Consider the following 12,789-nt stretch of genomic DNA (forward strand, 5'->3'; position numbering starts at 1 on the left):
TCAACTCCTTGAAATCATAAAATGTTTTGGCCTCGACTGCTTTCTGTGGAAGCAAATTCCAAGGCTCAGCTGTCAGTGAAAAACATTTCTCATCTCAGTCCTAACTGGTCTACCTGTATCCCTAGATGGTGATCCCTGGTCCTGGACCAAATCAAAACCAATAGATGAATCAGAAGCCAAACTTTACACAAGATATTTTGTTTGGGTACTAGTCTCCAATTACTTAAAACTGTCAAATAAAGTCATACTTCAGTGGAGTAACAAAAAATTTTGGTCAGTTAAGTTTATTTACATAGAGGTTATAACAAATAATTTTAATACACAATATTAATCAAAGATAAAAATGAAATAGATAATTCAAGGCTTAGAATTTCAAAAATTTTTTCAAGCTTTTCTTTTAAACTAGCAGCTTTCCACAATGATTTTATGTTCAACAGTATGCCACAAAGCAAAAAACCTCTAGAACCATGCATAAATCATAGCCATAGAAAAGGCATTTTCTGGTCAAAATTGTTCAGCAACCCACACTAGAAGTGAATGCCTAAGAGTGTAATCTTGCTACCTTTCAAGCAGATTTGTCTAATTAATTGAATTTACACTATTAGTTATCAAGGGATCTTAAATCCTGACTCATTGGTCCAGGCACAGAATTACTAATCTTCCAACACAATCACTATTCTACCATATCCCTATGTCATCAAACATGCATGATATCATGCAAATTAATATGACATGATATACCTTATAGGGCTTTTTTGGAAAAAATGCCTTTGAAACAGAGGTCTGCAACTGCAATTTCCAATGATTGTCAAAAATGCTTGAGTTCCATTGTTTTTGGGTACAAATTTGAATTACAGAAGGCAACAGAAGAAAACTAATTATGACGATGCCTTTAAGTACTCTACCTTGAGAAGATTTATAGGGTTCTACATAATGTCCAGTATAATGTAACTGGGGTAATGGCATCATGTACTGATGAGGCTTTGGCTGAAAGAAAACAAAAGCAATAAAGAGCAAATCATATCATTGTAGGTCAACTGCTAAAGGTAATCCATGTATAACCACTAAAAATGCCAAAACCTGCATAATGAAGGTTATGATTCATGGCAAATAGTCTTTATCTTTCCAAAAGAGTGGTCTACACCTGGAAATAAAGCAATCAAATAAAGATACACAAGACTAAGTATCAAACACATGTTTAGTCTAGACAAATCTTGCATAAATAGTCTTATACATAAAAGTTTTTTCTTTTTGTCTATTTCAAATCAATAGCTCAGATTTCAATATAGAAAAGCACCCAAGGCACTTCACAGAAAATAATCAGACAAAAGTTAACACTGCAAAGGAGGAGATTTTAGAAGAGCCATTGAAATGCGACTGAAAGGTGAATTTTAAAAAAGCCTCAAAACGAAAGAGACAAGTGAAAAGACAGAGGAACTTCCAGAGTTTAGGGTACAGATGTGTGAAGAAAGGGCCACCAATGATTGGCATGGGAATCTGAAGGCAAACATTAAAACATGGGAACTATTTTTGTTACGCTTTAAATAAAATTTTGTGCAGCTAGTATTTAAAAGAGGTTTCTCTAGATTCAAAATGAAAGCAAGGTAAGCAACAGGAATGGCAACATTACTTTTGATCAGGAATCAAGTCAAAATACAATCGGCTCTGCAATAACATGTGCTTCCTCAACATGAATTGGTTTTAATACAATGAAGAACTCAGACAGTTATTTGTAGAATGCAAACTTTCCTTACCTGTATTGACTATAACGAGATTCTGGTCCCATTAGTTTAAATGCCATGGCAATTGCACTATTTTCTTATAATGCAAGGTTGTTCCGTTCTCATGTAATCACATTATATAAAGGCATTAGGCTCAAGCAACAGGACTTTCAGGATATTACAAGGATAGATCATTTCTATGCTATTCAATGTAGAAACAGCCTGGGGGTAATGCAAAATTCAGGCCATAACAATTAAGATATGAGTAAGAAATATGTGAATTTAGTTTGAAGTGGACTTTTAAAAAAATCATTACCTTACAGATAGTAGATTATTCGAGAAAATTAAGTGATGGGAAATTTGAAGAAATATAGACCATTTTGTCTGTCATAGTCAAGACAGACCTCTATAAGAATTTTATCTAGGCCTACGACGTCACCTTTTCTCTTTAGCCCTGCAATACATTCTCTTCAGATATAACATTCAAATCTTTTCTGCACGCGCAATTCTGGTCTCCTTCCTATCAGAAAGATGTTGTGAAACTTGAAAGGGTTCAGAAACGATTTACAAGGATGTTGCCAGGGTTGAAGGGTTTGTGCTATAGGGAGAGGCTGAACAGGCTGGGGCTGTTTTCCCTGGAGCGTCGGAGGCTGAGGGGTGATCGTACAGAGGTTTACAAAATCATAGGAGCATGGATAGGATAAATAGACAGAGTCTTTTCCCTGGGGTCGGGGAGTCCAGAACTAGAGTGAATAGGTTCAAGGTGAGAGGGGAAAGATATAAAAGAGACCTAAGGGGCAACGTTTTCACCCAGAGGGTGGTACGTGTACGGAATGAGCTGCCAGAGGATGTGGTGGAGGCTGGTACAATTGCAACATTTAAGAGGCATTTGGATTGGTATATGAATAGGAAGGGTTTGGAGGGATATGGGCCAGGTGCTGGCAGGTGGGACTAGATTGGGTTGGGATATCTGGTCGGCATGGACAGGTTGGACCGAAGGATCTGTTTCCATGCTGTACAGCTCTATGACTCTAAGTCCACCTCTGTCAGTATATCCCAAATTCCTAACCACTGTGGAAAAAGAGATTTTCTACAAGCCACCATTTTTTTTCCTAATTATGTTCAAACAGAGCTATCTGACCCCTGACCTTTCTACAAGAAAACATTCCCGAATTTTCATGATTTTGAACACCTATGTCAAATCTGCTAATCTTCCCTGCTCATAGAAAACAGATCCTGTTGTGCCAATCTATCCACAAAACCGGAGTTCCTCAGCCTTGAAAACAATCTTATGAATCTTTTCTGCACTCTCTGATGCCTTCACATTCCTAATTAGTAAACTGGATTAAAAAAAGCACATGCTGGAGCTAAATCAATGATTTGGACATGGGACTTGAAGGAATACCGACATCATTTGCAGATGCTGCCAAAATACGAGACAGAGTTAATTTTCTTGCTGCAAAGAAATATTGAAGCTCAGAATATTTCAACTTAATATGATGTATTTTTAAAAATAAATCAGCAGTTATTAGACTCTAAATAGGAGCAAGCTCAGTACTATGCAATAACAGAGGAACTGGACATATATATTTAGAAGACATAAAAAGGCAGCACCTTGGATTCCCAAGGACCTTTTTTTAAGTTGAATTATTAGGTGTTATCTCAAGAATATTAGAATAAAGAAACCAAGATGAACACTAATAAAATCTTATGTCCTCAGTTAAAGTATTGAGCACTTTACTGGACTCCATAACATAGAAAGAGTGACAGGCTAATCCTCCTTGGCAACTTCAATGTTAGAAGCTGGATTGGCCATTCTAATTTGCTCACAGTGTCCAGGGATGTGCGGACTAGGTGGATTAGCCATGGGAAATCCAAGATTACAGGGATTGGATAGGGGCAGGTCTGGGTGGGATGATCTTTGGAGGGTCGGTGTAGACTCGATGGGCCAAATAGACCGTTTCCATACCTGAAGGGCTCTGATAAATCGATGAGGAAGGGAAATCCAACAACAATGGTATTGTGCTCCTAACAAAATGCCTATGGGCTAGCCTTATTGTAACCAACAGCTTGTTTTGGCTGAGAAACAAATATCAAAATTACAACATCGTTGCTTCATGCACTGATATCTGCTTGACTATATGATCCAAGTGAAGGACAGCTATTTCATTGCACAATGACAAAAGTTGATGACTGCTGGGTGGACCACTGCCTAATTGCTCCATCATCAACATTAATGCTCCCTCAAAGCTGCGATAGAAACAGAAACAATGCCGCAGGGAAATCAACACTGAAGTACTCAAAAAACCATGATATCAGAGACCTGAGCAGTCAGCATCTTAATGTCAAAAGGCACAGAGTGGACACAGTGCCTGGTCTGCCCTCAATGGTTCCATAAGCTGTACCAGAGATGAAACGCTCAGTCGTTCAATTAGGAAACATCATGACTAGTTCAATGAAAGCTAGCAAGAAATCCAAGTGCTGACAAGTTCAAGATATTTCTGAAATTGAGAGAGCAACCCAACTTGAACTAGAAAGCAACTTCCCCCGAGGCTGAGACCCATCAAAACAAAAAGACCCATGACTAACATAGCTGGCTATTGGGTTAGCCAATAATCACAACTGGCACAGTTTCTTTAGTGTAGTTAAGACTACCTCAATTCCCTGCACGCAAGGCCCTACTTCACAGCCAGCCAAGAACACAGAAGTGCTCATCAGGGATCAATGCCTGATGGACAGAACACATTGAGCATCTCCTTAATATATTCTGGTCTTCAAGAGTGAGTGTTATTGAGTCCATCTCACGGAATACCACTTGCAATCATTTCAGTATAATCCCAACTTCACGAGGTCGAAAAGGCCTTTGAACAGTTAAAGAACAATAAAGAACAAAAACAAAGTACTGGAGAAGCTCTGTAAGCCTGGCAACATCTGTAGTGAGAAAACAGAATTAACATTAAGTCTAGTAATCCTTTGTCAGAACTGAAAACAGCTGGGAAAAAGGTGGTATTTGACAGACAGTGTGTGAGAGAGAAAAACAAACATTGCAAATAAGTATGCCTGACTAGTGGAAACAGCTTCTCCTTACCCACTCTATCCAAGACTCGCAAAATCCTGAAAGTTTTAATTTGATCCCCTGCTTCCCCCCCTCCCAAAACTGCTCACAACATTCCAATTATGGTCTGACCAAAGCCTTATATAGCCTTAGAGGTACATCTTTACTCTTGTATGCCAACCCTCTTGAAATTAATGCCAACACTGCATTTGCCTTCCTAACTGCCAAGTGAACATGCATGTTAAGGTGAAGAGGATCAGGAACCAGGACTCCCAGGTTCTTTTTTGCTTCAGATTTCCCTATTTAGAAAGTAGTCTATGTCTCTATTCTTCCTACCAAAGTGCATAACCTCACACTTTTCCACATTTATATTCCATCTACCACTTCTTCCCCACTCTCCTCGTCTATCCAGGTCCTTTGCAGCCTCTCCACTTACTCAACACTATCGTGTCTTCTGCAAACTTTACAACAATGCCCCTGGTTCCTTTACTCAGAGCGTCTGCATGCCATGAATAGCTGTGGTCCCAATGTGGTTGCTGTGGAAACCATTCGTCATGTTTGTCAAAACGGAGATAGTAGGGATAAAGGGATCGTCAAAAATCTTTTAATGACAAAGCATGTCACCTTTAACCATGAGGAACTGCCCAGAAAAAAAAAATTTAAAATGGAGACTTTAGCAGCGTTACAAGGGATTACAAATTTATTAATAAATTTGCGAAATGCAAAGAATATCACAGACTACAGTACAAAATATGTTTAAAAGCATGTAATTAGGGAACTAGGGTGAATCAAAGAGTACTGCTTCCATAATTCAGAGATCACAAATACAAGATCAAAAATCAAAAATTCAGAAGACAGAGTAAAAAGATAATTACTTGCTAGTTTTAAGGCATAAAGTATAGCAACATTCAACATTAGACAGCAACAGTAGAAGAAGAAAAATGAGTTGAAGTGATTTGGGTACAGGATATGTAATTCAAACTCGTTGCTTAAGTGAAGGTTAAACAATGGGATAGACTACTGAACCAAATTATCTCTTCCACTCTTGCAATTAGTATCCATTTCTATACTGGTCACACCAGGCACTGATAACTCTTATTCTAGCATGATCAATTTTAAGACGGTCAGATGTGCTCTCGTATTTTGCATAACCAAAAGTGTAAGTTTAGAGATGCCAGAATAAAATGGCTAACATATCTATGTAAAATAACTGAGAATATAGATTTTAAGAAAAAAATTAACTGTAATTAGAAACCCATTCACTGAAATCAATTTTTAAGACATTATTTGATTGGTTAATTAAAAATTTTAAGAAAGAGGATTTTATCATTAACCAAAATAAAAGATTAAGCATGAGTTAATATTAGAATAGATTAGATCATAATACAAGCATAAATATGGAGCAGAAACCAGATATTTGGCTCCTCAGGTCTATTCTACCTTTCAATAAGGCTGATCTGCTTGTATTCCAAATCCACATTCCTATTTACCCCCAATAATCTTTTGAGTCTCTTGCGTCATTTGATATGACGCTTATATCAAATAAAGTGAAAATATTAGTGATGACAACAGAAAGCAATATATCAGGTAAAACTCCTTAGGGAAGTGCCCTAAGCCCTACCATCTTCAACTGCTTCACTAGTGACATTCTCTTCATTTTAAGGTCATAAGTAGGAATGTTCAACAATGATTGCACAATATTCAACACCATTCACAACTACTCAAATATGAAAGTAGACCATATTCAAATGCAACATAATCTAGACAACATCCAGGCTTGGACTGACAAGGAGCAAGCAATATTCATGCCACACAAATGCCACCCAATGACCACCTTGAATAAACAACAATCTAATCACTACCCCTTGACATTCAATGGCATTACCATCACTGAATTTCTCACAAACAACATCCTGTGGCTTACTATTGATGAGAAACCTCCTGACTCACTAAAGCCTGCCAACTATCTGCAACACACAAGTCAGGAACATGATCGAATATTCAACACTTGCCTGGATGTGTGCAGCTCCAACACAAAAAGCTTGACATCATCCAGGACAAAGACCTTGCTTGACTCGCATCCACAACGAACACTGAGTAGCGGCTATCTACAAGATGCACTCTCAACATTCACCAAGGGTCCTTAGACAACAGCTTTCAAAACCAACACTACAACCACTTAGACAGGGCAGTAGACACATGAGAACACCACCATCTGCAAGTACCCCCTCCAAGTTACTCATTAATTAATTTGAAAATATATTATCATTTTTCACTGTCACATGGGTCAGAAATCCTGGAATTCCTTCCCCAACAATATTGCAGGTCTATCTACAGCACACGGACTGCAGTGGTTTAAGGCGGCAGTTCATGACCACCTTCTCAAGGGCAACAAGGGACAGCCAATAAATGCTTGTCCAGCTGGCAATATCCACATCCCAAAGCTGAATAGAAATTAAAAAAAATTAATGATGGCAAATAAATACTCACCCATGCCCAGTGACTGAAATAAAAGCTAGTCAAACAGGATCAAAGCAAATGGCTTCAATTTTCCCAATACTTTATTGGAGAAATTTCTGCTCATTGATATTAGATAAAACTGCAGAATGGAGAAATAATTGGCAGATTAAGTTCAACAGATAAATGATGTAATACACGTTCATAGGAAGAATAGGGAGGCCACATAATATTTTCAAAGTGCAGGTTTTGGAACGATGAGGATAACAGAACTTCTGAGTATATACATATAAATAACTACACATATGTCATAGATTTCAGATCATAAAATATGCAGAGATCAGCAAGACCATAAAAACAAAAAACGCTTTACTTCTAGAGGAATAGAACCGAAGTGTAGGGAAGTTATGCTGACCATGTACCAAACCTTGATTAGATAACGCTGTACTTAGGACGACCTCATGCAGCTGTGGCGGTCATATTATCAAAAGGATTTAAAGGACAGGATGCAAAAAATGGTTGACACGGAATGCGTGGGTATACACATGAAGGTCAGAGCTTGGTGTTAAAGAAAGGAGGATTCGATGTGAATTAGGAGGTCTTTAAAATTGTATAAGCATTTTACAGAGGAGATACTGTTTTCACTTCACGCAAGAATATATACTCAGCTCCATACTGTACTCTGTACACTCATGAATGTCACCAAATTTTGTCCGAACTCCATCCACAAGTTTGTTGATGACAAAGATGTAGGCTGGATATCAAATAAAGACAGAATACTGGAAAGAGATGGACTGCTTGGTAACGGGGTGCAAAGATAACAGCCTCTCTCTCAATGTCAACAAAACTGAAGAATTAATCATCAACTTCAGGAAGGAAGGAGGACACACTCCCATCTACAACAATGGAGCTGATGTGGAGGTTGTTGAGACCATCCAGCTCCTAAGAGTGATGATCACCAATCTGTCCTGGACCATCCATGTTGATGCAATGTTCAAGGTGGCACAAGAATGCCTGTCAGGAGGCTAAGGAAATCCATAAGGAGCCTCATCAACTTTTACAGATGCACCAAAGTAGGCATTCTATCGGGATGCAGCACAGCTTGGCATGGCAACTGCTCTGCCCAGAACGATAAGAAACCACAGGAAGTCGAAGATACAGCCCAGACAATCACATAAGCCAACCTTGTAACCACTGACTCCCATTTACACTTCTCAGTGCCATGGAGAGGCAGCCAAAGACCAGTTATAATCTCTTCAAACTTCTTACGCCAAGCAGAAGATGCAAAAGCTTAAAATACGCATACCAACAGATTCAAGAACAGTTTTGTCCCCACTGTTATTAGGCTTCTGAACAGACTTCTCAAATTTCAAATCTAACGTTGACCTTGCTTTTTATTCATCTTCTTTGCAGTCGTAATATTGTATTCCTCACTCTGCTTAATCAGCCTACAATCTGCTTGTACTGCATGCAAAACAAAACTTTTCATTGCATTTAGGTACATGTAACAATAATGAACCAAATCACTTCTGGAGAAAGCATAACTAGAAGCTACTAATATAAAGATTTCATCAAAAAATCCAATTGCAAATTCAGAAGAAACTTCCTTACTCAAAGCATGGACAGAGTATGGGATTCAATGCTTGTAAAATGATTAAAGCAAATAATTTAGATGCACTGAGGGCGAAGATATTCAAGCATTTGAGGGAAAAGGGATTAGATAGATTCAGAGAAAGAAAGCTGGGAGGCGGCTTAACTGGAACATAAAACTAAAACAACTGGTTAGGCGAGTGGTCTGCCTCTGTACATTTTGTGAGATAGCTCGTAAAAGATTTTCTTAAAATCCTATTGACATCAGCTATTATCCATCCAGCCATTAGTAGGGATATTCTGGCAAACATTTCTGCTTTCTCTACTCTCACTTCCTTTGGCAACTTGGAACGCACGCCATGTAGAGCAGGTGACCTACCCACTCCCAGCTGAGTCACCCTTTCCAGTGCATTGAATATAGGAGTTGGGAGGTAAAAACAATGACTGCAGATGCTGGAAACCAGATTCTGGATTAGTGGTGTAGTTCAGGCAGCATCCAAGGAGCAGCGAAATCGACGTTTCGGGCAAAAGCTCTTTATCAGGAGTTGGGAGGTCATGTTGCAGCTGTACAAGACATTGGTACATTAAATTCTGATCTCCCTCCTACAGGAAGGAGGTTGTGAAACTTGAAAGGGTTCAGAAAAGTTTTACAAGCATGTTGCCAGGGTTGGACAGTTTGAGCTCTAGGCAGAGGCTGAATAGGCTGGGGCTATTCCCTGGAGCATCAGAGGCCGAGAGGTAACCTTATAGAGGTTTATAAAGTCATGAGGGGCATGGATAGGGTAACTGGCAAGGTCTTTTCCCAGGGATGGGTGAGTTCAAAACTAGAGGGCATAGGTTTAAGGTGAGAGGGGAAATATTTAAAAGGACCGAAGGAACAACTTCTTCTCACAGAGGGTGGAGAGTGTATGGAATGCACCAGAGGAAGTGAAGGTGGCTGGTACAATTACAAACATTTAAAAGGCATCTGGGAGAGATTTACAAATAGGAAGGGTCTAGAGGGATATGGGCCAAATGCTGGCAAATGGAACTAGATTTCTATAGAATAGCTGGTCAGCATGACTCTCTGACATGCTGAATAATTTTTACCTTTTCAATTATCGCTGTTTCTATGGATATTTTGTCAGCATTTTCTTCCAAAGTAAACACCATACAACTACCTATTAAGCATTCTTGTCTTGCACCAAACAGATACCATCCTCCTTGTCCCTAAAGGGATCACCCCTTCCGCTTACCATATAAAAACCAGATTATTTTTGTGTTATCTCTTATTCTATTTTCATATTCATCCTTGCCAAATTTATTCGTTTCCCTTTCAGCTTATTCTGCTTGACCTGATGCACGCTTCAAACATTCATTAGACATACATCATTGTCTCTATCTCACTTTTCATCAAAGGACTACTATTAATTATTTGGTGGCAGCACTAGACAAGACTTCGTAGTTTGAAAGTCATGTTAGGAACAAAATGAAATTTACAAGGCCACATTTCACCTACCAAAGATATTCTTGATAACATGTTCCTTCGGACTGGGCTTACTGAAGCAGTCTGAGCTTGTCTGAAATCAAAAATCAAATGTTTATTGAAAAAACAAACTATTTTCCCTCTAAAATGAAGAAAAAATTAAATGCCTTTCAGGTATTTTAGACAAACAAACTCAAACTGAAATGGAATTAAAAAGCTGGTCACCATAATCACGACCATGAAACTGACGTTTATAAAAATTCCTCTGGCCCACAAATGTCCTTTAGGGAAGGAAACGTGCCATCCTTACCTGTCTCACTAACATGATTGACTTTTAACTTCCCACTGAAATGGGCAAGCAAGCCACTCAGTTAAAGGGCAATTAGAAATAGGCATCAAACTCTGGCATTGCCAGTGAAGCCCATATCCCTCAATGTCATTTTAAAAATTACTTTGCTACAAAACTATGCAGCTTTCACATTTTAGTTAACGTTTCTAGTCTGGTGACTCTTCATCAGAACTCAGTTCTCAGTAAAGAGGAGTCAGACTCAAAACAATAACTCTGCTTTTCTTCCCTCACTTTTGCTGCTAGACCTGTTGAGTTTTGCTAGCAATTTCGGTTTATGTTTTAGATCTCCAAAACCTACAGCTTTGCGATTTCACATTTTAGTTCACAACTTCCAGCTCAATTTTATCCTTGCTATATTAGTTTGATCCATGTTGTGAAACTAAATCTAAAGAAAATTGTAAAATGACACGCACATAAGTTTTCAATGGCAAAGCATAGAATTGGGCTATTTAGGCATAGCATGGCATACTGGAGCAACTTGAAAAGCCAGAAATAAGACCTTGGCCTGACATTAGTGATCTGTGGCCGTAAAGAAATTTACATAAAGACCATGTATTTTATTACTATGCTTTTACAATTGTGGACTGAAATGAAGAACTGTTTTTAAAAATGTTTAAAGGATTGCTGTATGTTTTGAGAAGTTGAATTCATGGTAAACATCATTTAAACAGTTGCTTCAGAAAACAGTAATCAAAGATTAGCTTGCAGGTGAACTGAAGCCAAGGGGGTTCTGTACTCAGATGGAGCTCTGGTTGGCTAAACAAAATGTATTGGCCTATGGACTAGTGAACAAAATACAGAGAAGTGATCAGATCTCCACTAGCTCAGACGCTGTCTCTATTCTCTGCAATGAAAATGCACTTCAAACATGAAGACAACAATTTTATCTTTCCTTCAGAAGTTCCTGGTAGTTGTGCCTTTTTAAATTGCTAAGTCAGAGACTTTTCATAAGTGAACCAGCTCTCTGCGCCTCTTGCAGTGGAAAAAGAAAGGCTGATAACAAACCCTTTGATCAGCATGAACCAACTCAACAGATCTTGTGAACAGAGGCTCCTAAACTGCCTTCCCAGTTTTCCCATCGTCAGTTTTTTTCCCATCTATGTGCATGTGCGTGTGTACTTGTAAGGGAGTTTAAGGGTTTACAGCTTTAGTTTTTTTGTGTTATATGCAGATGGTTTATAACTGTTTATCTGTAGCTAGAGTTTAATTATTGGTAATAAATAGCAAGTCCAGTTAAGTACAGAAACTTAGCCCATGCTTATCAACCTGAGTCTAAAAATCAGGTAAATGGAGGAATTTTGAATACTTATTTTAAAATGTTTGACTTCTGTTTTTTTCAAAATTAATTCACGGGATGTAATGTTGCTAACATGGATTTATTGCCCATACCCAACTGGCATTTAAAAGTCAACCACATTGCTATGGGTCTGGAGTCACATATAGGCCAGACCAGGCAAGGATGGCAGATCTCTTTCCCTAAGGGACATTAATGAACAAGGTTGCATTTTACGACAGTTGACAATAGTTTCATGGTCATCATTAGACTCTTAACTGCAGATTATCATTGAATTCACATTCCACCATTGTCAAGGCAGGATTCAAACATTGTCAAGGTCTCTGAATTAACATTTGAGCAACAATATCACGAGGGAATCACCTCCCATAACTCTGGGAATAGCGAGGATCGACTTTCAGCATGCTACCCTAGGGAGCGGTGACATTTAGGTGCCCACATACACAAATTACTAGAACTTTATGAACAGATACAAAAGCACAAAAAAAAATGCTGGCCTTTATTTCAAATGTCATAAAGACAAGAACGATCATAAATTCAATTTCTCATCCATACCAGATGACCATAGCTTGGAGCATGAAAGGCACCTAAAAATCGGTCTCAATATGCAAGCTTAGGGAAAGGGAATTATCATAGATCGAATTTCTGCTATAATTCACAAATGACATTCCTGATGGAATTTAACGTGTCAAGTCATCAAGTGAGTACTACAAGCATTCAGGCACAAGTTACTGAAGATCATTCAGTTGGTTTGGTTCTTTAAAATATGTTGCCTAGCCATTTTATTTCTCTAACATTTATTTGCCTTAATGTAAATTGTTACAATTAGAGATCACATTACGATTAGAGATCACAAAA

At 38.4% G+C, this 12,789-nt stretch overlaps 1 protein-coding gene across 5 annotated transcripts in view; it reads right to left on the reverse strand.

The window, feature by feature from the left end:
* ptpn21 (protein tyrosine phosphatase non-receptor type 21) overlaps window positions 1-12,789 on the reverse strand; it is an 82,139-nt gene that overhangs the window by 20,737 nt on the left and 48,613 nt on the right. For all 5 annotated transcript variants that reach the window (XR_011960430.1, XM_072568415.1, XM_072568413.1 and 2 more), the window contains exons 11-12: window positions 10,322-10,382; window positions 906-987 (exon numbers count right to left, since the gene is read on the reverse strand). Coding sequence is in view for 4 of the 5 variants with exons in the window: in XM_072568415.1 (XP_072424516.1) it covers window positions 906-987; window positions 10,322-10,382 (143 nt within the window). In the remaining variant the exon portion in view is untranslated. The remainder of the gene's footprint in view (window positions 1-905; window positions 988-10,321; window positions 10,383-12,789) is intronic.

Source organism: Chiloscyllium punctatum, chromosome 4 (genome assembly GCF_047496795.1).
Source record: "Chiloscyllium punctatum isolate Juve2018m chromosome 4, sChiPun1.3, whole genome shotgun sequence".
Classification (NCBI taxonomy): domain Eukaryota; kingdom Metazoa; phylum Chordata; class Chondrichthyes; order Orectolobiformes; family Hemiscylliidae; genus Chiloscyllium; species Chiloscyllium punctatum.